Genomic DNA, 25,153 nt, shown 5'->3' with positions numbered 1-25,153 from the left:
AAGGATGGGCTAGGATGAAATATAGAAAGAGAGAAGAGAGAAAAGGCACACAGGTTTTGTATAAGCAAAGTTGAATAAAACGATATGAGGACAGAGAAAAAAAACCTGTCAGTAATAATTTCATACACCGTGCTACCAACCTCAATGTCCATTCAGACAGGCGGGAAATGAAATGTAAACGTTCTCTCCGTCTGGACTGCACCAGGACTGCTGATAATCCACTGACCCCCCACTAATTACACAGCTGCTACTTCCCAGACCCCCCCCCCCCCCCCCCCCCCCCCCCCCATGGACTCCATTCTCTTTGTTCCTCACTCCCTGATTCTGACTTTCTTCATCAGCATATCAGTATATTGCAACATACATCCATAGCAAAAAATAAACTTAAAAAAACCATTGAAGAGCAAAAATGAATGAAAACTAACATGAATTGTAAGTCACAACGTTGTCTTACTAGTTACAATATCTTTGTGAATAATATGCTGTAAAGAACATTTCTTTCACCTAATATACTTCTTACGCTTTTATTTTCTCATTCACCTGTGTCTATGGCCTCCTTTAATGTTTTTTTTCTAGTCTTTGTGTCTTTGTGTCTTTTTGTGATGCTGCACAATGTAAACCGAATTTGAAATACAGGTGATAACAACAATGCATCCCTATCTCTCCCACTTTATGCTGTTATTGCATATGTTTACCTTACTGTATGCTGTTATTGGGTGTGTTTCAAATTCATTGCATTGACAGAGTCCAGCATTTTTTGACATTGCCAAAGCATGATATTAGCAATTATCTGTGATTAACACTGCTCATTTATAGAAACATGAATATTAATAAGGAATCCTGATTTATCTTTTTCATCCTGTCTGTGTGCATGTGTGTGCGTGCGTGCGTGCGTGCATGCTTGCATGTGTGCGTGTGTGTGTGTGTGTGTGGGTGTGTGTGTGTGCATGCGTACTGTACTCGTGTGTGTGACAGGACTCTGACAATCTGCCAAGGTGGTCTGTTGGACCACAACCAAACATATGGCAAGAGCTACTTACAGTCGCCATGGTAACAAATTGTTTGAAGTGGTGTGTAAAAATGTTTCTGTTAAGTGCACAGACGATGCCCAAATCTTTTTCGGTTTTTACTGAAATACAATTGAAATAATCATATTAGACCTTCTCTATTTTTCCATTAGTTGTTAAATGACTGTGATTAATGCATTCTTCTGAATAGTATCACGTTTCTTGACTCACATAGCTCAGAGTAACCTCTGTTTATGCCTTTGCTTAACTCAATTAAAACAAAGTCCTTGTTCGGCTGCCATCAGCAAAATATATGCCTCTTAAAACCAAACTGAGGGATCAGCTTGTCGTTGTAGATTGTAGTTTTTGAGTGTGTGTGTGTGCATGTGTGTGTGTGTTTGTACGTGTGTGTGTGTGTGTGTGTGAGAGAGAGAGAGAGAGAGAGAGAAAGAGACCAGGGTGTGAGCGTAAGCACATGCGAGTTCGCCTCCAGGACACAGGATTTCCACCCGCAGGGACTAATCTTGGCGGGTTTTATTTCCGTCCTGATATTTCGCACACAAATCTCCTCCCGGTGTCTTTATTAGGCTTGCATCCTTTCACAATTTACTCCGCTGATTTACAGCGGTCGTAATGTCAAGACAACTAACGGCAATTAGGTGCAGTCCCAGGGGAGCTGTGTGTGAGGCCTGTGTGTGTGGAAGCTAAGCCCACCGCTCAGACCTGTACTTCACCAGGGCCTTTAAAAATACATGCATTCTATGCCACTCAGTCCCAGCCTGTCAGGTTCTCTCTCTTAATTAAAGGGGAGTAATGAGACTGCAGCTTTGTTTTCCATCCTGGCTTTCCCCAGGTTCACTGTGACACTCCTCCAGCTCTGGCTGTGTGTGGGTTTTGAGGGAGAGGGAGGGCATGGTGAGATTTTGGGCTCAATTCATCTTCTACTGCTTCACCTGTTCATGAAAATTTATTTGGCAATGTCCTGTCCTGGGTATAAATTAATGATTGGTTCATAATTTTATACAGTCCATGTTTCAGTGTCGTTGTGTGCTATATGCTGTAGCTTAAAGGCAAAACAGGACATTCTGGTATCAAATTCAGTCCTTCATCCACACCTACACAACACCAACCATATACTTCTGGTAGGCTTCTGTATGAGGAATTCATTTCTTTTTGTAACCCATTTTGACCTCAGTTTCCTTCTATCCTTCACCCTCTTCTCTACTCTCTTCCTTCATCCCTCCATCTCCGGCCTCTCCCTTTTCGCTTGCCTGCCCCTCTCTAGATCGACCGATCGGTCAATGGAAACGCCAATAAGCAGCGTGTTGCCAAAGCATCCTTCAGGCAAGGGCAAATCAGAAGTGACATAAAGTGAGCAGATAGTGCATGCTCACCATAATCACACATAATTAAGCCAGTGTCGTTTCCTCTCTGTCTCCGCTGTACAGATCCCCCTTTCTTACCCTTTCGCTACCCGCAGAAACAGGGTTCATTCACAGGCAGCATTCACAGTTCACCCCCTCCTCCTCACCCCCACACCCCCACATCCCCTTCTGCTCTCTTCCTCTCTCCTCCATGGCCCCGGGGCATCGAGGTCATAAAGCAGGTTTATCGTTTTGCTTGCGCAGTGTTGTTTTGGTTATGTCTCTTTGTCTTCTCCTCCCTTCTCATCACACCCTCGCACTCGGAAGCCGTTTCTCTGGGTCTCTATCGATGGTGATAATGATCTGCAGTTAGACCCCTGGAGGGTTTAATCCCACTATCACACACAGCTACCCCGAGCACAGCATGCGCACACGGCCCAATCGACTGGCTCAGCTCTCTCTCTCTCTCTCTCTCTCCCTCTCTCTCTCTCTCTCTCTCTCTCTCTCTCTCTCTCTCTCTCTCTGTCTCTCTCTCTCTCTCTCTCTCTCTCTCTCATCTCTCTCTCTCTCCCTCTCTCTCTCTCTCTCCCTCTCTCTCTCTCTCTCTCTCTCTCTCTCTCTCTTTCTCTCTCTCGGAAGCCCCCCGATCGATTATCGTGTTCCTCTAATTGCACACGCCCGGTTCCTGTTTTGGGTTGGGGGGGGGGGTGGGGGATGAAGCACAGTTTGCGGGTGGGGGCGACAAGCAGAGGAGACATCTCTCACTATCCAGCTTAATTTCTTTTGTAGGTACCCTCATATAAGAGGGTACTTACGTATGCTAATTTAGTTCTCCCAGGATGGAGTTGAAATGCAAACTCTCTGATATGCCGGTATTTTGGTGAAACAGGCTCACTCAGCTCGAACCCCTATCTCTCTTACTCACACTGTGCTTTACAAACCCAGCTCTCGCACATTGAAGGTCATACCACGTATTGTAATTTAGAGTATGAAAGATCAAAAGATACATGCCGCAAATAATTATTATATGTATCTACAGTATAAGACTCCTGTTAATTATTCTCTTATATTAATCACCTTTAGCATATTGCAGGTGTACACCAGGGTACTTCTCAGTGGCTTTTATATGTTAGTGTAAGGATTTGTGTTGTGTGTATAATGCACATATGCACTTACATACGTGGGCTGTGCATATTTATAAAAATGCATGCAGAGCTTATAGCATACATTTACATGTATATATGTACATATATATGTATGTATAGTATATATGTATGTATGTTTGTTTGTGTGTGTGCATATGTGTGTGCTGTATGTATGTATATCTGCTTGTATGTGTGATGAACGTTGCGGGCATTGTTCTGAGTGAGGATGTGAAGCGGGTTTGCAGAGCGGATTCAGATGGGTGTGCTCTGCGCTTTCAGACCGAGGTGCTGCTCTCCCATTCGCTCATTAGAATTCGGTGCAGAGAGAAGGAGGGACAGAGAGAGAGAGAGAGAGAGAGAGAGAGAGAGACAGAGAGGGGGAGAGAGAGAAAGAGCCTGTCTTCACCCTCCACACTGTTCTGTAGCATCTCGCCTGTGCTAGTTCTTCTCTCACACTGTAGCAGACAGCCTCCGTCCTCCCTGCCTTTCTTCACTGTGTGTGAGAGAGAGAGAGAGAGAGAGAGGAGGGAGAGAAGGCGGGAGAGACAGTGAGAGGAAGGAGAGAAGGAGGGATAGAGAGACAGTGAGAGTAGGGAGAGAAGAAGGGATAGAGAGACAGTGAGAGCGAGAGAGGAGGGAGGGAAGGAGGGATAGAGAGACAGTGAGAGGAGGGAGGGAAGGAGGGATAGAGAGACAGTGAGTGAGAGGAAGGGAAGGAGGGATAGAGAGACGGAGAGAGAGAGGAAGGGAAGGAGGGATAGAGAGACGGTGAGAGAGAGAGGGAGGGAAGGAGGGATAGAGAGACGGAGAGAGAGAGAGCGCCTCGGCGGCGTGCTTTGGTGTGGGGCAGCGTTCAGAGCGAGAGGAGGAGAGGAGGAGAGGAGGAGAGCAGTGGAAGGCGTCGCTGTGTGTGGGGAGCGTCGGGGACGATGGCGGTGAGCGCGTGGCAGGCGCTGTCGCCCCTGCAGTGGGCACGCTGGGGCTGGGACACGCTGCTCGGGGGGGGCGGGGGGGACCCCGCGCTGGGGCTCCTCCATCGCCTCACCTGGGGGGCGCGGCACGACAACATGCTGCAGGGAGGGAGGGGTCCCGCCAGGCAGAGGTGAGCAGGGCAGGGGTGTGGGGATCAGCGGCATTGTGCTGGGGCACTGTTCCTGCAGAATACCTTATTGATGTAGAGTCTGCAAGATAGAGTGAGAGAGAGGGTGTGTGTGTGCGTGTGTGTGAGTGTGAGTGTTTGTGTGTGTGTCTTTGTATTTGTGTGGGTGTGTCTGTATAGTATGTGTGTGTGTCTGTGTGTGTCTCTCTGTATGTGTGTGTGTCTGTGTGTCTGTTCAAATGCGTGTGCCTAAGCGCAGAGACGTGTGATGGTGCTGTGTGCTCGCTCTTCTGATTATGATGGACGCTGACCACCAGGATGTGATTACCACAAGATGGACGAGCTGTTAGAACCCGGGCAGAGGATCCGGGTAGCGCGTGGAGCTTTGTGAGGCTCGACGTGAAGTCCGATTCGAATGATTGACGTTCGGGGGAAAGCGGGTGCTTTTACTATCTACAGCCAAAGCCTGGATGCACCACAGCCTTGATGAGTGGCTTTCATTTCTGTTCCCTGGCAACAGCTCTGCCTGTCCAGGAAACAGCATTAGACATCTGTGATGCTGTATATATATGTGTGTACTATTTCTGTGTGGTAGAGAAGGCCATTATTTTTCCTTTTTGATTTTGGCATTTTCCTGACAGAATCCATGTGGTCAATTCAATTCATTTTTATTTGTATAGTACTTATTACTGAGACTATTACTGAAAAAAAAAATGAAAAAAAAGAAAAACAGGGCCAAAAAGCAAGCAATTGAGGTAAAAAAAAAAAAATTAACCCCAGTGGGAAGATAAACACTCAAACGGTGGTGAGAATGAAATCTCCTCAAAGGGAAGAAGTCTCTGGAGAAACCTGGCTGTGGAGGGGGAGCCCGTCCTCTACTGGCTGGCCCGGTGTAATAGTTAAGATCGAATAATGGTAACAGAAACATAATGATGGGTGTTTTTGTTCTCAGGGCATTCTATAATCCCCTAGCCTGTACTGTAGTATCAGCATTTCCATTTCAGCCCATAGAAATTCACCAGAGACACCAGCACACGCTGACCTGTGCATTTATTTACCTGGAAATGGCGCGTGTGACAGTATCAGCCAAACTGACTCATCAGTACATCGTAACCGCTGATTTAATTCGTCCGCTGCGTTCGCAGCCAGGACCAATTGCGATCTGCTGTAAGATTAAAACGTTCGATTGTTTCCACCAGTTGCAGTAAAGGAGACAAAGCCCCTTTGTTTGACAGCCCTGTGTACTCATCAATGTGCATCTCTGTGCATACGCACAGAAACACTCAGATATTGAGTGGCACTTCTATCTCTGTGTCTGTCTGCTGCTGCAGACATTAGTCTGCCTGTGTACCTCTTTCATTTCACTTTCCATTGTGTACATAGAAATATGCTGTAACTCACATGTGAATTGCAGTGTCTGTCTGTCTGTCTGTCTTTTTGTAAGAAGGCCTGCCCAGAGATTTTCTTTTCAGGTTTATGATGCTCTTATTATTTGAATCAGAGGGAATTTGTCCCATAATAATTCTGTGCTTACTTAGCAGAGCTGAGTTGACTTAAAGATACCCATGTCTGTCTGTCTGTCTGTCTGTCTGTCCCAGGAGCTCAGACTCTGACGGAGCATTCGAGACCCCCGAGTCCAACACCCCAGTGAAGGCTGCGGCCCCCCCGCTGCCCCCCCCAGAGCCAGACACAGAGACACAGCCGCCCCCCTCTGAGGACACAGGTCAGTCACATGACACGGCCAGGGGGAGACTCTGCACCCTCCCTCCCTAATGAATGAATCCCTGATTGACTTCTCACATCAAGGCTTCCTCCTCCTTCCTAATATGTGGGAATTTTATGTTTAATTGTGTTCTTATCAGGTTTAATTCCTATTTTGGCCTCACATATTCAGTAGTCTGTTTGCACTCCTCATATTAATGTAGCCCAGGCACCACAAACCTAAGACTAAATTCTTTGCAAAAAATAAAATAAAACAAATTTATTAGAGACCCAGCCATAGATTCTGTCCTGGGCTTACCTGAGATTCAGAGCGTTCTTTGTTCACGTCCTCAAAAAGTAACGCTACGTGCCCGCAAGGTGCAGTACCCACGGAAACCGCGGCAGCAGTATACATTTTATGCTTTGTGACGTGGCAGACACTAGGAAGCCAGGAAGAATGGCGGAATCATCTTAAGAGAAGCCGTGATCTGCCCCCTAGTGGATATACCTTTTAAACCTCCAATCAGACAACAAGTAAGCATGACATGAGTATGTGAACAAAGCCGCCCGGGACAGAAACACTTCACGTGCACGTAGTGCAAGAAAATTCAAGTATGGTTCCAGCCATAGCCCGTCACTCAGAACGAGCAATGGAAGGAGATAGAGAGAGCTCAGGGCAGCACCTACAGGGGAGAAACGGTACTGCAGTCAAGCGACTTCCCACTTCTGTGGAGTGGTGTATCGCAGCAGAATGTGTTCCTGCCCAATTATGCTTTTTTTCTCACCCTTCCCTGTGAAGATCATTTGTTCATGGCATTGCGTTCTGACAGTCTGGCATTATATACTGCAGCTTTCGTTAATTACCGTAATTAAATCTCTCTTTTAACCAGCTGCACAGTCTTTTATTTCACTTTCGCTCTCACACACACACGTACACTCACAGTCGCACTCAATGTGCGCTCTTATTGTGGAGCATTAAATTGATTTCTGCTTTCTGCTCTGCATGGATGCAAACTGCATTCATGCTCTACTATTTCATTTTTAATCGAGCTGGGAGATGTGAGAGGATTCACTATGGAGCATGCTTGACTGTAGACTGTTTTAATGCTTTGTTATGCATCTTCGAATATTTCAATGGGCAGTTTAACAATTTAAACATCTAAAAAAATCTCCTGTTCATACAACAGTGTGATACTATTTGTCTGAATATATTAATGAAATGGATCTCTCTGTCTCTTCCTCTCAGTCTCTGGCTCCTTGCTTCCCTTTGTTACAGCCTGCTTCCTCTCTCAGACTCAAATTCAAGTTCTCATGAACTTTGTTGGCATTATCGAATATTTGGTGTTGTATAACCAAAGTACAGACTGTATGTTCTATATATGTACCTCCCCTAATGACATATAATCATAATTCTTAATTTATTTATTCATCTATTTTATTTATTTCTCTCTCTCTCTCTCTCTCTCTCTCTCTCTCTCTCTCTCTATCTCCCTCCCTCTCTCTCTCTCTCTCTCTCTCTCTCTCTCTCTCTCAAGGTTTCTGCTCTGATACCGCCTCTGTTGCGGACGTTTCTCTCAGCGAGCCTGTCTCTGAGACCCCGGCCTTCCGGCCGCCGCGCCGCTCCTTCTCCACCGTTTTCGACGAGGACAAGCCCATCGCCAGCAGCGGCGCCTACAACCTCGACGTAATCGCCGCCGCGGCAGCCGCCGCCCGAAACGACGCCCTCGCAGCCGGGCAGCCGGAGCAGCCGCTGGGCCCGGAGCCCGGCGCCGGGCGCCGCAGGTCCCCCCTGACCCGCTCCCTCAGCCTTCAGGCGGGGGACTTGGACAGCGCCCCCCAGGAGGGCGGGACAGCGGGAGGGGGTGCGGACCGGCCGCCCCATCTGCGAGCAGAAGCCTTCAGCGTGGAGACGGAGAGCGCGCCGGGGACTCTGCGGAAGACCAAGAAGCCCCGCCCCGCTTCTCTGAAGAAGAAGCCCCTCCCCCGGCAGAACTCCACCCCCCCGGGCACCGCAGGAGAGAGCGCAGGCTCCACCCCTGAGCTCAGGAAGAAAGAGCGTGAGGAAGAGGAGGGAGGCTCCGTCGGGCCCAGTCCCAAAGGAACCCTAAGGAAGACCAAGGCTCCACCCAAACCAGATCCACAGGACAGTGTGAGCTCCAGGGAGGAGGCCAAACTCCCACCGCCGGCATCACCTCCCATCCGGAGGCAGCCATCTCCCCCGGCCTCTACCACCCCTCTTCCCCCCGTCCCAGACGAGGAGTCCCCCATACTCCCCAAGGCCTCCTACAACTGGGACCCGGACAACTTTGAGGGGATCGACCCCTTCCGTACAGGAGGTAGCAAAGTACCCAACTCCCCTGTGCTTGGGAGAAAGGGGGTGTCTTTCACCCCGACAGTCCGCCCTGCAGCGGACCCCCCTGTTTGCCCGGACGAGCCCCCTCCAGGCCCACCCCCAGCCCCGGCAGGGAGCGCGGAGGAGCAGCCCCTGAACCGGAGGCAGTCGGTCAGGCTGGAGTTCGACTACTCTGAGGAGAGCGAATCGGCCCCCCAGGAAACCACCCCCCCTCCCAAAAAGCTGGGAAAGAAGCCAGGCGCCAAGATGCCCCTCCGTAAGCCGAAGATGGGGGTGAAGAAGGCCGCGCCCGCCCCCACGGAGCAGCTGGACAACACCCCGCCCCAAAACGACGAAGACACCCCCATCCCCAAGGCCTCTTACAACTTTGACCCCAACAAGTGGGAGGACCCCAACTTCAACCCCTTCTGCCCCGGTGGGGGCATCCCCAACTCGCCCCGCCTGTCTCGTCCCGCCTACAGTTTCGACCCAGACAGTTTCGATGACTCGGTTGACCCCTTCAAGCCATCCAATAAGATGGGGAGCTCGCCGCCTAAGTCTTCCGCCGCCTCTTTTGAGGTTTCTGCCAATGACAATGACAGCCTGAGTGAACTGGAGGACCAAAACCTGAACAAACCCGCCAAGAAGAAGAAGACCCCCATTAAATCGTAAGCATGGGATTTTTACATTTCCACCCTCATGTGTAACACACTGCCCATCGGTTTCACAAATGACAGGAAGTGTCTCACGCACATACTTCTTTATACTCTCATCTTTCCATCTCTCATCTCTCTCTCTGTCTCTCTCTCTCTCTCTGTATGTCTCTACCTCTTCACACACTTTAAAAGCTTCTCTTTCAGCGATTTGAATGTTACAAAATTTCCATATGCTTCAGTTCTATTCTGGTTTGTAATAATGAACTTTGATTAGCTTTATTGTGTATTTTCTGAGGATGCGTGTGCATGTGAGTGTGCGTGTGTGTGTTCGCCTGTGCTTGTGTGTGTGTGTCTCCTTTCTGTCTGTCTGTCACCTCTCTATCATACTGTAATAATGAACTCTGATTTACTATATTGTATATTGTGTGTGTGTGGGAGCGTGCATGTGTGTGTGTGTTTATATGTGTGTGTGGGTGTGTGTGTGTGTGTGTTTGTGTGTGAGTCTCCTGCCTGTCTGTCACCTCTCTGTCTGTGTGCTCTCCTGTTCTCCCAGGATGTTCAGCGATGTGTCCTCACTGTGTTGTCTGTTGTAAGTACAGCGAAGGCTAAATAGCTCCACATGACAAAAAACATTTTACAGTCCAGATTTACTTTCCACTGACCCATGCCTTTCTCTCTTTTCTGTTCGACACACATCAATATCCCGGCTGAACTTAGTGTCTGCTGTTTGGCTGGCTCCTCCCCTCTAACCAAAATGCTACCCAATCAGAAAACCTCCCTGCCCTTACCCCCAACTTCCCTCTGGTGGCAGGGGCTGTTCCCAGCAGCAGCTGTGCTATCATGGAGCCCAACTGAAAATGCCTTGCAGCCAGATTAACTTCCCTTTGTGCTGCTTTGCAGAAACCAGGGGGTTTATGGATACATAATGCGGGGGTCATTCTTCACCATTGCCATGGAACCCTCTTCTAAACAAGTCCCTTGATGCTATTTTATAATGCCTTATGGTTATGAAATGGCTAGGAATTACCTCTGAATACTGTAATGTTTTTTGTCCAATGCCGCTGTTTATGAGTAAAGATTGAGGAATCCCCATGGCAATGATTTAAATAAATGTGCCATTAAATTTATTTGTTCTTCTAATAAGAAAAATGTTACTCCAGCTTTTGTATTATATGTTCTTATTTTTTTACCATTTCCTCTTATTATTGTATATTAAGTAAAAAAAATATATATAATGTTTATTGCTATTTTGCAATTTTTTGTATTTATATTTGCTATTCTGTTGCTAGGCTGCATTGTCAAGGTAGTATACGCTTTAGGGATTTGGGCTTGTGGAGCTGTAGGTTTGATTCCCAGCTGGGACACTACTGTTCTACCCTTGAGCACGGTACCTCACTTGAATAGCACTCTGCCCCTCCTCCTGCAAACCAAGTCTATTTGACATTTTCCCAGCCTCACAGTACTACAGGAGAGAGCTAGCACCAATCAGTGCAAAGGGCTTTTTCTCACCGATAGAAACTGCTAGGTCAATAGTGCTAGTGGCATATACTGTCCAGGCTAATGCTTGCAAATAACCTCCATCACCCTCAGAATAACACCAATGCGCTTGCTTTTTATTAACAAGCAATAATAATGCTACTGACCTCACCATCCTGCTAAGCATCTGTGAGGTCACTGCCCCTGTGTCACTTCCTCCCTTTCACACCTGACTCCTCCTTCTCTTTAATTCCAATTCGTCCTGCTCGAATCCTTTCCCCTTTCAAACGTTTCACCCCTTCAGTTCCCCAGGTATGTATCTGTGTCACACCGTGAGGGTTTTGTCAGGCGAAGGAACTCTATTTCTGGGGACTGGTAGTGAGGGATGTGGCTGGGGGAGCTGGGTAACCATGGTTACCCGGTGGCTTAGCCGTGGCTGGTTTTGAATCCCCTATGTGAATGCAGCCGGGGATTCAGAACCTGTCTACTGTTTTCGTGACAACGGTTGCCGGCCGCTCGTGTTCCTGAAGGCTATGTGGTTAGAACGTAGAGAGACAGCACTTCCACACACAGTACCCAGATCAGTGTCAGCAGCTTAAACATAGTGTTTAGTGTGAGAATCAGAGGTGAGTTATCTGATTCTCTAGCAGTGCATTATCAGTGTATCAGTGCATTTACTGTACATATGTTTATAGACAGTCCCGAAGAAGACGTAGGTGGAAGTAAGCAGTGAATGTAGGGAATAGATTCAGTCCAGGCTGCTTCAGCAGTCAGTCAGTGGTCACTTCTCATTGGCCCTCTCTCTCTTGTCTTTCAGTAACACATTCAGAGTGAAGAAGTCTCCGAAGAGGTCCCCCATGTCTGAGGCAGCGTCACAGGTAGGTCTTACACACACCCTGTCCTTCATTCACATTTCCCTGTGACCCTGTTCACCTGTACCTCAGTCTACCGGTCTCCCTGTTCACCTGTCCCCCGTTCACCTCACTGCCTTTCTATTCACCTGCACCTCAGTCTACCTGTCGCCCTGTTCACCTGTCCCCCATTTACCTCACTGTCTTTCTATTCACCTGCACCTCAGTCTACCTGTCTCCTTTTTCCCATTCACCTGTCCCATCCCCAGTTCTGTCAACCTACATCTTCACATCAGTAACTCTGTTCACCTGTCTTTTCTAGTTGCCTGTCCAATTTATCGTTAAAATCGAAACCTCTGTATCTGAACACATTTTCATTTGCATTCTGTTTGTACCTCTTCATGACCCTATCCATGTATTGTAAGTGAACAGAATTAAATTGTTTGATCTGTGTTGCTGTGATGGTGGACTCTAACAAGGTAAAATCATTTCGTATCTTCACCCCATACCACTACAGTTGTGTCCTGTGTGTTTCTCGCTTGCCATGACCCCCCATGACCATTCGCAGGACCCCACGCCCCTCGACATCCCACAGGACGACCACGCCACCGACGAGGAGAAGCTCGCCTGCTCCACCAATCAGAAGTGGGCAACTCTTCATGGCGTGGAGGCGGAGCTGACCTCTGACGCCCCGGACTACCCCCAGCCCTCTGACCTCACTGCCTTTGTCAATGAGAACAGCTTGCCCCCACAGCAGCACGGTGAGGGGAGGCGTGACTGCATGCTTGTGTCTATCCAAGCGCATGTGCACATGCATGTAGTTCTGTTTTCAGCTTAGGGACTCCATTGTGACATCATCTTTTTCACCCAGTCTCTTGGTAGCATGATTGTGGAACTGGAATTCATGTAAAAAGAGAACAGTGATGTCACAGAGCCCACACACTCACACACTCAATGTGCTATTGTCTCACTCTGCCACTCACTCTCTCCCCACCCACGCAACCAAACTTGACAACCAAGCTTTCTAACAACTACTCTCTTAGTGCTTAATAATGAAACTCAGCTGCGTTTGGACTGGCTTTTTCCACCCTGAGTGAGTCCTCATCTAACCTTTATGTATGTATGGACAGCTGACCTTATGTATTTAAGAAAACCCTCCTTGTTATCCATTTCTGCAGAAAACCCGTAGATGTTTTTTTGTTGTTGTTGCTTTTTAACTGTTCTATTGTGGTAAAAAAAAAAAAACAAGATCAAATGTGATTATCGACACGACTTTTTAAAGTTAAAAATGTTATTTATTGGAGTGCTGGCACATGCAGATCCTTTCTGTGTTTCTACTATCTTTGTTTTTTTTTTATATTAATTTCAGCATTGGTATTTAAAAATAATAAAAAGTTACTATATGTCATTTCCTAATCAAAATGATTTATCAATAATCAAAATTAGGTCTTGTTTTAGTTGAAATATCTGTAATAATAATGATAACAACTACTACTACTACTATTGCTACTATCTTTACTATAATAGTAGTACAACTAAAATTATGGGCTAAACAGAAACTGTTTTTTGAAGAGTTACTGCTAATAGACAGAAAAGTCTTGGGTAACTGAGGATAATGAACGGAGGGCAGAAATGTGTGACTTTGTTGCTGAGTGTAGAGGAGGTGGAGGGGAGGAGTGTACATTCAGCACAGTGTGGGTCGGGTCCTGCCTGTCACAGGGCTCGTTCTCCGAGTTCACTTCATCGTGTCTGTTGACTCATAGGGGTCATATGACTTTGACTTAATGTGTTCAGTGTTTGTAAATGAATCATACCGCTAATCATAAATCCTGGTGCAAAACTAATTTACACATACTGTACTGCAGTCATACGGTACATTCCTGACAAATGCTTGTGTGTGCATGTGCGTGTGTGTGTGTGAGAGAGAGAGATAGAGAGAGAGAGAGAGATAGAGAGAGAGAGAGAGAGGGAGAGAGAGAGTATAACTGAAACAGTCCACATGCTATGGGTCTCATGCTCCAAATAGGAGGAGATACAGTACAACAGGATGATGACGTCATCAGCAGCACAATCAATGTGTTTGTTCCTGGTCCCAGCTGATTGGCCTGTCCCCTCTGTGACCTCTGACCCTATGTTAATCTGCCTTGCCCAAGTCAAGAGGCATATCAGTCTAAACTGGGTCACGAAAAGCTGATGACAGAACAACAGATTTCCCATGCAGTGTCACCAGTACAGCCATACCCCCCCCCCCCCGCCCCCCCCGCCCCCCCGCCACAGCATGCTGATCAAGCTGTAGTGAAAACCATGTTCTGTGCATCATGTGCAGTAAATAGACTGGATTTGATGGCTGAAGACTTTGCTTTTTGTGTGTCACTTATCCCCTTTTCTCTCTTTCTCTTCCTTCTCTTCTTCCCCCCAACATTCCCACCATACCCTCCCCCTTCTTCCTTCTCCTCCTCATTTTCTTTCTCTTTTCATCCTCAGTGACAGACTACGAGATTGAGTATATGGAGAAACTTGGCTCCTCTAGCCCTGTGAGTATCCACAGACAGGCATGACAGACATACATGTAGATAAACAGTCGTGTTGCCATGAACACAGACAATAAATAAATAAATAAATGGTGTTGTTGATGTGTGAATACTTTCCAATGAAATCACCAATGTCCTGTTCCTACAGAGGTGATAGGCGGAGCTGATGTAACTGAACTTGTGTTTGTTCCAGCCTCTCTCTGTGAAGAAGCCGTCTCTGTACTTGAAGTTGGACTCGGTGGCAGACACCCCCAACAAGAGCTCTGGCATGCGGGGATCCGAACCCAGTTCCCCCTGCACAGGGTACAAACACGCTTTAATTACACACACACACACACACACACACACACACACACACCCACAAACATATGTACAATACATGCACGTACATGCACATACGGACATGTAATTGCTCACAGTGACATAGCTTGGAATTCAGGGGTGGAGGTTCGAAATTCCACACTGAAGTGACGAAGTTAAGACTGGAAAAAGCTATCAACTGGGGGGGGAGGGGGGTCAGTTCTTCATGGTCAACTTTCTCATATTTTATTTTACTTCACCACATGGGGGGAGGGGGGGGGAGTTCAAACACAAAACCCCAGCCACGCCCCTAGCTACATATCTGCTCACACACAAACACACACATAGCACAAAGCCTTCTATAGAACTGTAACTCAATCTCTATCTCTATCTCTCTCCCTCTCTCTCTCCCTCTCTCTGCAGGAGTTTTGAGGAGATGGAGGCTCAGATCTCTGCAGGGGGTAAATCCCCGGTGCTGTCGTCTCGGGGGAGTCTGGACCCCATGGGGGCAGAAAAGAGTCGAAATCGGGAGAGCGAATCACTGAACCCCATTTCCAGCTCTGAGAGGGACAGAATGGTGAGTAGACCCGCTAACCGAAACCTGCCCCCCCCGACAATACACAGGAGTTGACCAGTAGACAAGTTATGATTTTGCTTTGGGGGGTGTTCAGATTTTCATTGTACAATCCCTGCAAAGGATCTATAAAACCCAACCACTAACAATTGCAATACCACTGAAAGACAATAGATTATAAAGTCTAAAAAAAAATGTTTTTTTTAAATATTTGTCTGCTTTAAGAATTCTGTGCTGTAGGTGTTCGAGCCCTGGGCAAGCACAGCCTCTCCAGCATGCTATGTTTCATTATAGCCACTAGAGGGAGACGGTCTTTCATATTTGTCAAAGAGAACCTGGTGTCTGATTTAGTGGGCTTGTTGATTTCCCATTTTTGATTTGCACATTGTTCAGTGCAGATGGTATGCACACATGCTCATTTACATGTTCATTTTTATTGCAGCTATTGTTTGCTCAACAGATGTTTATGCACAGTATGTATATATATATATATATGCAATACCTGTCCGACTTCACGCAGTCCTACCTGTGTGAGACTCGGCTGCTGTATTGTACAATAGCTGGCTTTGCTCTGCTGACCGTGCCCCCCCCCCTCCGCCCACCAACCCACCTGTAGACCCCTCCCCAAGGCCCCGTGGACCCTGCTGACATCCCGCTTTTAGACAGACTGTCTGAGTCGGGGGGGCCACTGCAGTACCTGGAGCCCGACCTGGCCGAGACCAACCCCACCGCGTTTGCTCAGAAGCTGCAGGTGTGTACAGGGGAACCTGCTGGCCCCTCCCCTTTGAGCTCTCCCACGGCCCCTCCCCTTTGAGCGTCTGTCTGGCGTCGCACAGAGCTGGCGCTCCGCGGTCCTCTCCTTCTTCTCCATCGCGCTCCGCATTCCTTTCTTGTTTTTCCTCTTCCTACTATTCTAGGGAGTTAGCTGCACTGTGCGTGTGAATGTGTGTGTGTGTGTGTGTGTGTGAGAGAGAGAGAAAGAGAGAGAGAGAGAGGTGGGAGGATCTGTGAAAATGTTCACTGGATGATGTGAGGGGCAGTGTTTGTAATTGATTGAATGGTGTTGGGGGGGTGCAGAGTGTTTGGGCATGCCCAGTGTTGCGACACCGAGTCTGTGCTTTAACCCCTCTCTCCTCCCCTCACCCCACTGGGCCACACCCCTCTTCCCCACTCCTCGCGCCCCAGGAGGAGCTGGTGCTCGCAGCCCTGAGGATAGAGGCTCTGCAAGTAGCCCAAAAAATCTCCCAGAGTCCCTCCCTGTCCTGTGTAATCCCCGAGGTACTGAGCCCGGCCAGCCTGCGCCAGCCTGCGCCAGCCTGCGCCGGCTGCGCCCGTGTGCGTGCATGCACGCGTGCGTGTGTATGCGTCCGGCCTTGGCCGCCCATCGCCTTCCCTACTAAACCCCACAGCCGCGGCGTCGATGTGAGCGCGCGCCCCGTTGCCCTAGCGACCTAGCGAACATGGGAGTGCTCTGCATCATCTCCAGATTCTCCCCATGTTGCATCTCTAACCCGGCTTGTCCCCGGTTGGCCATTGGCTCCTCCCGTGTTTGACCCTCGCTCCTGATTGGCGGATGAAGTGTGTCTCCTCCGTTCAGGCCTTTGTGAGATCCCTGCATGTTGCCTGGACAGGAGAAGCATTAGCAAACATCAAGGTGACTTGGGATGTTGCGTTCAGGGCCTGATTATATTAACCTCATGGCTAATGTACCGTAGATGATCTATGAGAGGTGTCTTGCTGGCTGACTAAAGGCAGCCACAGTGGCCTCTGTGGCAGTATTAGTCAGAAATATGGATCGCATAGAGAAACTTTATTTATTGCCCAATCCCATGTCACATTCTTGTTTATTGACTGGATCATGACTCCCTGACTCCCTGACTAACCCTGCTGGCCAAAGATGTTCGCCTGTCTGTAGATATGCAGTGCACCCACAGTCTATAGTGTCAGCTTGAACCACATGAGTTAGACACACGAAAAGGGCAATATGATATGCCCAGTCACATCATTAAGCAGTAGAAACATTGTGAGCAGCATTGACCACCACTGCCCCTATTACATCTGGTCTTTGAGGTGTGTGTGTGTGTGTGTGTGTTGGGTGGTGTTGCGGTGGGGCAGTGGTTTGAGGGGGGCTGTTTTGCCCCCATCTGGATTGTACGGCCTACTACAGAAATATCAATCTGCATCATACCACTGAAAACTTGCTTATGTTCACTACGGCTTGGCTTCAAGACATGGCGACACGGCTCCCACTGATTTCGAATAGTTTAAATGTGTATTTTTCTGCCGCTGAAATGAAATTATACCCCTCGGGGTATGGCGCTGTCGAAGCCTCAGGCGGTATGGTGGCTTCATGTGTTAGCTGGCGTTCATGGCGAACAGTCTGTCACCTGTACGGAACGGAAGAAGGTTTTAGTGGGCCACTTCACTGCGTAGCATTGCGGGCTGCTGCAGCAGTTTCCATGGTGATTTTCTGTCAGTTCCTTCCTGTGTGTGTGAAAGAGATAGAGAGAAACTGCTGCTCTGAACTTCACAGGCCAGGAGAATGTCTGTTCTCTCATTCACAGATTAACCTTCCCTCTCTCTTCTTGAGCTATGTTGTTTCTCAACCAGCCCACTTCCTCGCCTTTTTCCTCCCCCTCTCACCCTCGCTCTTCCTCCCCAATCTTTTGTCCCCAATCGCTCTTTCCCTCTCTCCTACCTCTCTCTTCCTCTCAGTTTATCAGACCATGGAAGATCATGGAAATCAAATCTGATCAAGAGTCTCATTATAACAGCACATATGAGTCAGTGGTTCCCATTCAGTTGCAGTAGTAGCTGGACTGGTAGTGGCAGTAGCAGCAATAGAATGAGTACTAGATGCTGTCCATCCATCCATCCATGCATTATTTATACTCGCGTATTCCTGGTCAGGCTCGCAGGGTGCTAGTAGCCCTCTCAGTGAGAAACATGCCATCTCGTTGTGCTCCACACCCAATCATCCATCTCATCTCCAGTCTCATCTCTCACGCCCCACAGTCACGCCTCCAAAAGCCTTTTCCTCGCCGATGGAATCTCATCGGCTCACAGATTGCCAAAGTAAGAGGCCCAATTAACCCAATCTCCTGCCCCCTGCACCCCACCTCTGCCCCCCTAACCCCCCCCCCCCCCCCCCCCCGCCCCCATCGAAAAACCAGCCCCATTACTGTTTACCCCCATACCAAAGTCCAGCCTTATTCCAAACCAACCACATTACATTTGGATAACATTCCTGTGGCATGGTGTAGATCATAAAGATCATAAAGTTTTTCCCAATGAAGTCCACTTCCTCATTATTAGTTCTATCATTATTTCAAATGCTTAACTACGGAACTGCGGCATGTTCCATGCAGTGTTCCATGACTCAAGAATAGACTCACAGCCCTGAGGAGTCACGTGTTGTGTCAGCATACACTTAGCACGTTCTGAGCCCAGAGAACAATGGCATGCTAATCAACATTAGCTCTGAGATGACCTGTCCACAGTCACGCTGTGTAGGGTGGGTAATAATATCACTCGCTTACTGTAGTCCCATTACCATAATCCTGCCCCCGAGTTTGGAGGGGGGTCGGCACGTTCTGGGAGTGCCCCAGCTGCACAACATGGGGGGGGGGGGGAGTGGCTGGCTGTCTGTCCAGCAGCTTAGCTTATGCAACTTGCGTTCTACTCCCAGATAGTGTGCTAAGAGCATGCACATATAGCACACACACTCACACACACATGCACACACACAAACACATGCAGGTGCACACGCACGCACACACACACACACACACACACACACACACACACGCACATCTACACATACAGCACACACACACACACACACACACAAATGCGCGCACACACACACACACACACACACACACACACACAAATGCAGCACACACATACATACTGTACAGCACACACACACACACACACACACACACACGCACATATGCCCTCTCCCCTTAAGAGACCCCTCAAGAGGTGGGAAGTTCAGAACAGATCACGAGATGCTTCTTACATGAGCTTAAACTCCAAACCCGCCCCCTTGACCCATCCTGTGCAGTGTCAGAGGCCGTGTAATCTCTGACAGGTTCTGTCATCGCTGGGGTGTTAGGAGTGGGACTGCACCGTGACCCCAGCATAATCCCAGGATTAAAGTATGTTGTCATAGCAACAGCATCAGAAATGGAACCCAGGCTATTGCTTTGACCTCATAGACCAGAGGTGTTAAGCTGGTTTCTGTGTGCCTTGGGCATGAAATAAAGACAGAAATAGGCTTCACATTATGAAAATAGAATAGCTATTTTCTGCATTGTTCCCATTAGATATCTTGACATAGAGGTGTTAATAAACTGTTAAACTGTGTGACAACAACAACAACACATGCTATTTTTCTGTAACACTGTAGTCTCGAATACTGTAAAGCTTTATGTTCCTTCAACAGAGTTGTAAGTGTACACAACGTAAACATTTGGCAATGCTTCTTCAAAGAGTACATGCATACTGTACATTGAATAGTTATTTTCATCCCTTCAGTAGACCTGTAATGAGAACATACAGTAAACCTTTACTATTGTTTTCTCAATGCAAAAAAGACACTGTGGGGATACCATGATGTTTTCAGAATAAATTTTAGTGGATATCCCTTTCTGTGTTCCCTCTCTCCCTTGTCTTGGATCTTGAATTGTATCTTTTATTTATCTTTTTTTATTATTATCTTTATTATTCTTTCCCTTTTCTTTTTCTCCCCTCACACCCCAGCTGCCCCACACAGTTTGTCTCCCCCCTATGCCTCAGACTCCAGGTGCAGAAGTGTTGAGGTTCTAAAATGATTAAATTCAGATTCAGTTATTTTCGCAGACTAAACACTGTGCCCTGGGTCCCTCTGATTGTGTCTGTTGTGTTTTAGCTAGCGTACACTGGGCAAGTGACAAGTGGCATTCATTGCTTAATGTCATTAGCATGTATTTACCCAATCTGCATGTGGACAGAGGCTGCCAGTGTACTACAGAATTCATACTTTTTCAGAACTGGGAAAGTGATCCCAAACTATGAAAGCGCTTATATGTATCACATCTCAGCACTCAAAAATATGTTAGACAATGATACCAGCACAGAAAACCCTGGTGATCATTTACCCTGGAGCATGTGTCCTGATAATTGCATATTAGTGTCTCCATTTTAAAGACAAGTCTTCTGGTAAATGCAGGTACTAAAGACTGGGAAGGCTGCAGGGTAAACAGCTATTGTTCTCTATCAGCCACAAACAGTGACAGGCTGAACTTTGACCTTTGACGTTCCCCTGTGATGCAGCCCAGGATATCATACTAACACAGGACAGATATCACACCCACCCACCTCCCCACCCCTTCCAGATGCAGTTCCACCCAGCTCCCCCTCTCTCCTGCTTGGACCCGATCTCAAAACCCATCGCACTCAGCAGCCAATCCCAAGAGAGCAGGTGTGGTGCGCAGGTGTACCACACTAGAGGCCATTGCAGGCCGTGTCTGTGCCCAGCTGCAATGGTGCCTAAGCACCTCAGATTCACACAGCGAAGACTGGAGGTGTTTGGTGGCGTGAAACGCTTACATGAGAAAGCCTGTTGCATTTTGGGATTGCTGTTTGTTAACTCACCGTGCTGATTTTTGGTTTGGTTTGGCTTTTCCTCTTGACCTGTGTGTTCTACGTGACTATACGCGTATGTGCATGTGTGTGTGTGGCATATGATAATTTGACTAATATGCTTTGCTTCCCTGTCCCCCCCAGCAGAGAGAGGTCACGTCCTCCGCTGACTCAGTGTCCAAGGGGCCCCTGTACTCTCGATCCGGGTACAGTGAGGGGGTGGGCAGCTCCTACCTGCCCCCCGATCTGGACCACTCCCTGGGCATCGCACGAGAGGAGGTATTGTACCCGTCAATCACCCTGCCACCGCCAGGACAGAGTTCATCACAGGTTCCCTCAAACCACCCATCAGCTGACCCCCATTACATGAGCCCTATTCTCAGATGAATAATATGAGTAAATAATGATGATTTTAAAAAGAGGATCATTGCCTTCATTTACTTCAGACTTTAGGCTAAATGCAGATCAGTTCACTAACTTCTTTCATCCATTCAAGATTCACAATGGACATTTTTCTCACTGCAACATATTTAGTCATCCAAGTATTATGTCAAATACTGTAAAAACTTTTTTTTCTGGGTCTCAGGAGGATATCATATGCAGTATCTGTAAGGTTCCTGAGATATGGCTGATCAGTCAGTTCACACTGTCATGTGCTCCTCCTCAGATTGTGGCCAAGGAGCAGGAAGTAGTGGAGTGGCAGAGGAAGTACGAGGAGAGCCGGCAGGAAGTTGTGGAAATGAGGTGAGGCCGCGTCTCAGGTTCTACAGGCGTGTTTTTCACTGAATCTGCATCAGCGAGGCTGCGTGTCTCCTGTGGGGTGGTGGGGATGCTCTGCCTGAACACAACGCTCAGATGAGCAATGAAACCAAGATTCCGACCATGATTTTAAAATCCCAGGGCACTTATCGCAAACGGTAGGGGTGTTCCCTGGTGTTCCCGATCTGGAGTCTCAACCTAATCATCCCTCAGTATAATTGGTTAAAATAAATCGCTCCCTCTCCAGCTCAGCAAACATTCTGATGCAAAATGGCTGCCGTACATCACCCATTGCAATTAGATCCATGAAATGTAAACAACATAAATTCAATTTTATTGTGACATTCCACAGCAGAACTTCTTTTTATTTTATTGGTCACAAACAATTTGTACTAAGACTTGCATGTTTTAAGTTGAGGAACCTCTTGTGCTGCTGTTCTTTTTAAATAACAATTAAATAATAATTATTCATTAACATCTGTCTGTCTATTAATCTCTTTTTATCTTCATCTGTACCCCAAGCTCATTAAAGATTGCACTTGTGCACATGACTTGGCAGTGGGGTGGGGATAAAGAGAATGGGATTATGGGTTACAGAAAGAGATTTGGTTCCGTAGGGAGGGTGACTCATCCTGTCCCTGCTTCAATCCATCCCTGTCAGTTGTGCAACGTTTCTGCATTCTTCTTCTGTAGTAACTGAGGTTCGGGTTAGGATGAGGTGTGACATCCTCACAGGGTTGACAGGAATGTGAAAAAAGAAACGCTGCCACCTCAGATTCAGTTTCTTGCAAAGCCTTCTTGCCATGCTGCTGAGACACATTTCAGAAGCACTGTGAGGACTTCAGCTGGAGCTCAGCCAATGCGATGTGGTTCGGGAGGACAGCAGTACACAAAAGTCCTGCATGAGTTCTCATCTGAAACGGGCCGTTGCTTTCTGTAACGCGCTGGAAGAATGTGTGATTGTTAGTTTGGTCTTCCCCTGTGGTTTTTGTGACTGCTAAAAAAAAATAAAAATAAAAGAAACAGAGCCAAAAATCTTCTTGTCAGCCCCCATTTTCCACCCCACCCTCAGAAGCAGCAGCAGGGGTGGGCTGTTGTGCACGTGCCAGATGGCCGGGCCCTGTCAATGTGGATAAGGGAGTGCTTAGCGCGTTAGGCTTATTAGCCTCAAGATCTGTGCAGGCTAAGAGGCTCTTTAAAGCATTATTAATCCATCCAATTACCATTCCGCCAACGTGCTCTTCCAGGCAAGCCCGCTCACAGTCTCCCTCGAGCCCGAACCGCAGGGCCCAGGAACGCGGGGTGAAGAACGTAACCACCCAGTATGCAGAGCTGTGCAGAATCACCGAAACGCAGGCCCTGCGTAGCCTGAGCAACTGAGCTCCCATCCGTCTCATTGGCTGTTTATTTTTAGGAATGTTCAGGCGGGATTCTGGGTTGGATTTAGGTTAGGGCTGTACATCCCGGTTTGTGTTCCAGTTGTGTTCTGTACTGTAGAGTTTGCTAATTGGGCTTGACTGAACTGTTAACTGAATGCTGATTTTTATGACTTAGGTCAAATTCAATCTGCTGTAAATTGTTTTTTGAAATAAATGTACTGCTGTGATTGTGCAAGAGTAATATGAAGATAAATCGGAGTTGTTTGTTCAGCTTATTTTTTTTGGAAATCTCTGCAAAATTATGTGAGCAAACAAAATCCAGCTGTCTCAGTTATGATTAATAATCATTCCAGTTACTTGTTGTAGTGCAAGGTTTTTAAAAGCCTCAAATGAACCTAAAATCAGAAATGATCATCTTCTTCTATTAGAGTAATAATTCATATCTATGACAAAAGAAAAACCCAACAGAAATGTGTGTTATATTTTGGCTAATTTAGTTCAATTAACAGTCAGCTCAGACTTAATTAACAGAAAGCTGAGCGTGTTTGAAAATGAGCATTTATGGCAGGTCTGCATGAACCAGTGTGGTCTACTGAGAGCAAAAGACTAGAATTTAAATGGTCAAATTGAAAAACAAAATGGGCCATAAAATGGTTATTTTTTTATAATTTATCTCCCACCTTTAGGGTCACTGCTGCTCCTAACCCCAATTTATGCTCTTATCTTGTTATTGTAAGTCGTTCTGGATGAGAGCGCCTGCCAAATGCCAGTAGTGTGATGTAATGTAGTGTGATGTAAGATGAGTCCAGCTGTTTGCCTGTCTGAGTGACAGCCTGTGCTGCTTTGTTGTTCTGCAGGAGGATAGTGGCGGAGTATGAGAAGACCATTGCACAGATGATAGGTGAGCATCTGTTTCCCTGGCAACCCTGTGCCCACATTCCACAGTGAATCTCTCTTTCTCTCTCTCTCTCTCTATCTCTCTCTACACCTCTCTATCTCTCTCAAAGAAAATCTGTTACCCTTTGGAAATAAACCAGTATTTTTAGCTTTAGAAAAAAAAAAAATGGCAGGCACACGAAGACTTCAGAAAGTCCTGATACAGTAGATTCCAAATGCAAAGCCAAAGTTTGTTTGCCTGCTTTCCTGTCTTACCTCTGCCATGATTGATTTCAAAATGTGCTTGATACCCCAGTAGCCCTCGCGCGTCATTAGGTTAACAGTGCAGGAGGACTGGTGTCAGTGAGAGTGCCTGAGTGAGATTTCTGTCTGGGAACAGGTGTTATGTGACTGTGTGCAATGTTTGGTTTCCTCAGTAATGTACCTCTCACAATGTAAAAGCATCTTCTTTTTTTTTTTTTTGAAAACTGACTATGCTCGCACAGCATCTTTTTTGTCATCATGATCACTGCCAGATTCTTCTCCACTTTCATTATGAAAACTGCTTTTCTACTTCCTGTTCGCCTCTCTCTTTTTGCACCATTCCTTGCTATGGAAGTTCTTGTACTTCTTATCTTTTAATCTAATTTCCTTTCCACATTTTCATTGCACAAGCTTGTTTCTTTATCTTTTCTAACTTGCTGTCGTCTTCCATGAATCACTTCATCCTTCCTTCCCTTCCTCCACCCTGCCATTCCTCCATACCTCCATTTCTCCATCCCACCATTCTGGCTTGACTTAACGCGGACCCTTCTTTTCTTTTTCCATCTTTGCTCCTAACTCTTTGATAAACCAATCAGGCATGCCTGGTAAGTAAATTATTGTGCATTTATGTTTAATCCACACGCTTCAGACTGAGGGGCGAAAAAAGTGAAATCTGTCTATCGTGTGTCTGCCTCCGATCAGCTGCATTTTTATTGTTTTATTTCTGTCTTTCATTATTTTGTAATATTTTGTGGTTGCTGGGTCTCAAAAAGTAAAATGACATCATATCGTGCAGTTTCTGTATTCTTAGGACTTCACCTGTCTTCAGTCATCATGTCACAATGACAGCTGTAATTAGCCAATCAGCATGAATGTAATGTGCTGTCAAGTTAACACGTTCTGATTTCTGTCTCCAAGACAACTCCTGTAACTGAACTCCATTTAACCCCACTTCTGTCTTGCACAGACAATAGACATTGTTTTAGGATAGACCCAGACGGTCGAATACATAGCATTCATAGTGAGTTTCTACTTTTTTTATTTTTTTAAAGAAACCTTGGCACCTTCAATCCAAGCAAGGCATCAAAGTTTCTTAAACAATTAGCAGGAATTAGCAAGTGTCAATAGGTGGTTCTTTTACTAAGTCTTTCACTAGGAAAGAGAAAGTTGCTGGGGGGCGGAGCTGTCTTAAGCACCGATGTCCTCCAATA

General features: G+C 46.9%; 1 protein-coding gene across 13 annotated transcripts in view; it reads left to right on the top strand.

Moving 5' to 3' along the window:
* The window catches only part of tacc2 (transforming, acidic coiled-coil containing protein 2), a 77,849-nt gene that overhangs the window by 49,904 nt on the left and 2,792 nt on the right, over positions 1 to 25,153 (top strand). For 3 of the 13 annotated variants that reach the window (XM_035400715.1, XM_035400719.1, XM_035400726.1), the window contains 14 exons: positions 6,214 to 6,338; positions 7,852 to 9,316; positions 9,858 to 9,893; positions 11,598 to 11,658; positions 12,149 to 12,392; positions 14,116 to 14,165; positions 14,356 to 14,465; positions 14,886 to 15,039; positions 15,653 to 15,787; positions 16,222 to 16,314; positions 20,809 to 20,943; positions 21,332 to 21,408; positions 23,660 to 23,703; positions 24,539 to 24,547. In XM_035400715.1, the coding sequence (XP_035256606.1) occupies positions 6,214 to 6,338; positions 7,852 to 9,316; positions 9,858 to 9,893; positions 11,598 to 11,658; positions 12,149 to 12,392; positions 14,116 to 14,165; positions 14,356 to 14,465; positions 14,886 to 15,039; positions 15,653 to 15,787; positions 16,222 to 16,314; positions 20,809 to 20,943; positions 21,332 to 21,408; positions 23,660 to 23,703; positions 24,539 to 24,547 (2,738 nt within the window). Of the gene's footprint in view, positions 1 to 4,367; positions 4,619 to 6,213; positions 6,339 to 7,851; positions 9,317 to 9,857; positions 9,894 to 11,597; positions 11,659 to 12,148; positions 12,393 to 14,115; positions 14,166 to 14,355; positions 14,466 to 14,885; positions 15,040 to 15,652; positions 15,788 to 16,221; positions 16,315 to 20,808; positions 20,944 to 21,331; positions 21,409 to 23,659; positions 23,704 to 24,538; positions 24,548 to 25,153 lie in introns of those variants that run through there. The other 10 variants (XM_035400718.1, XM_035400728.1, XM_035400717.1 and 7 more) reach the window with 10 other exon arrangements.

Source organism: Anguilla anguilla, chromosome 18, assembly GCF_013347855.1.
Source record: "Anguilla anguilla isolate fAngAng1 chromosome 18, fAngAng1.pri, whole genome shotgun sequence".
In the NCBI taxonomy this organism is placed as follows: Eukaryota; Metazoa; Chordata; class Actinopteri; order Anguilliformes; family Anguillidae; genus Anguilla; species Anguilla anguilla.
This window is presented reverse-complemented; position numbering and strand designations above follow the sequence as displayed.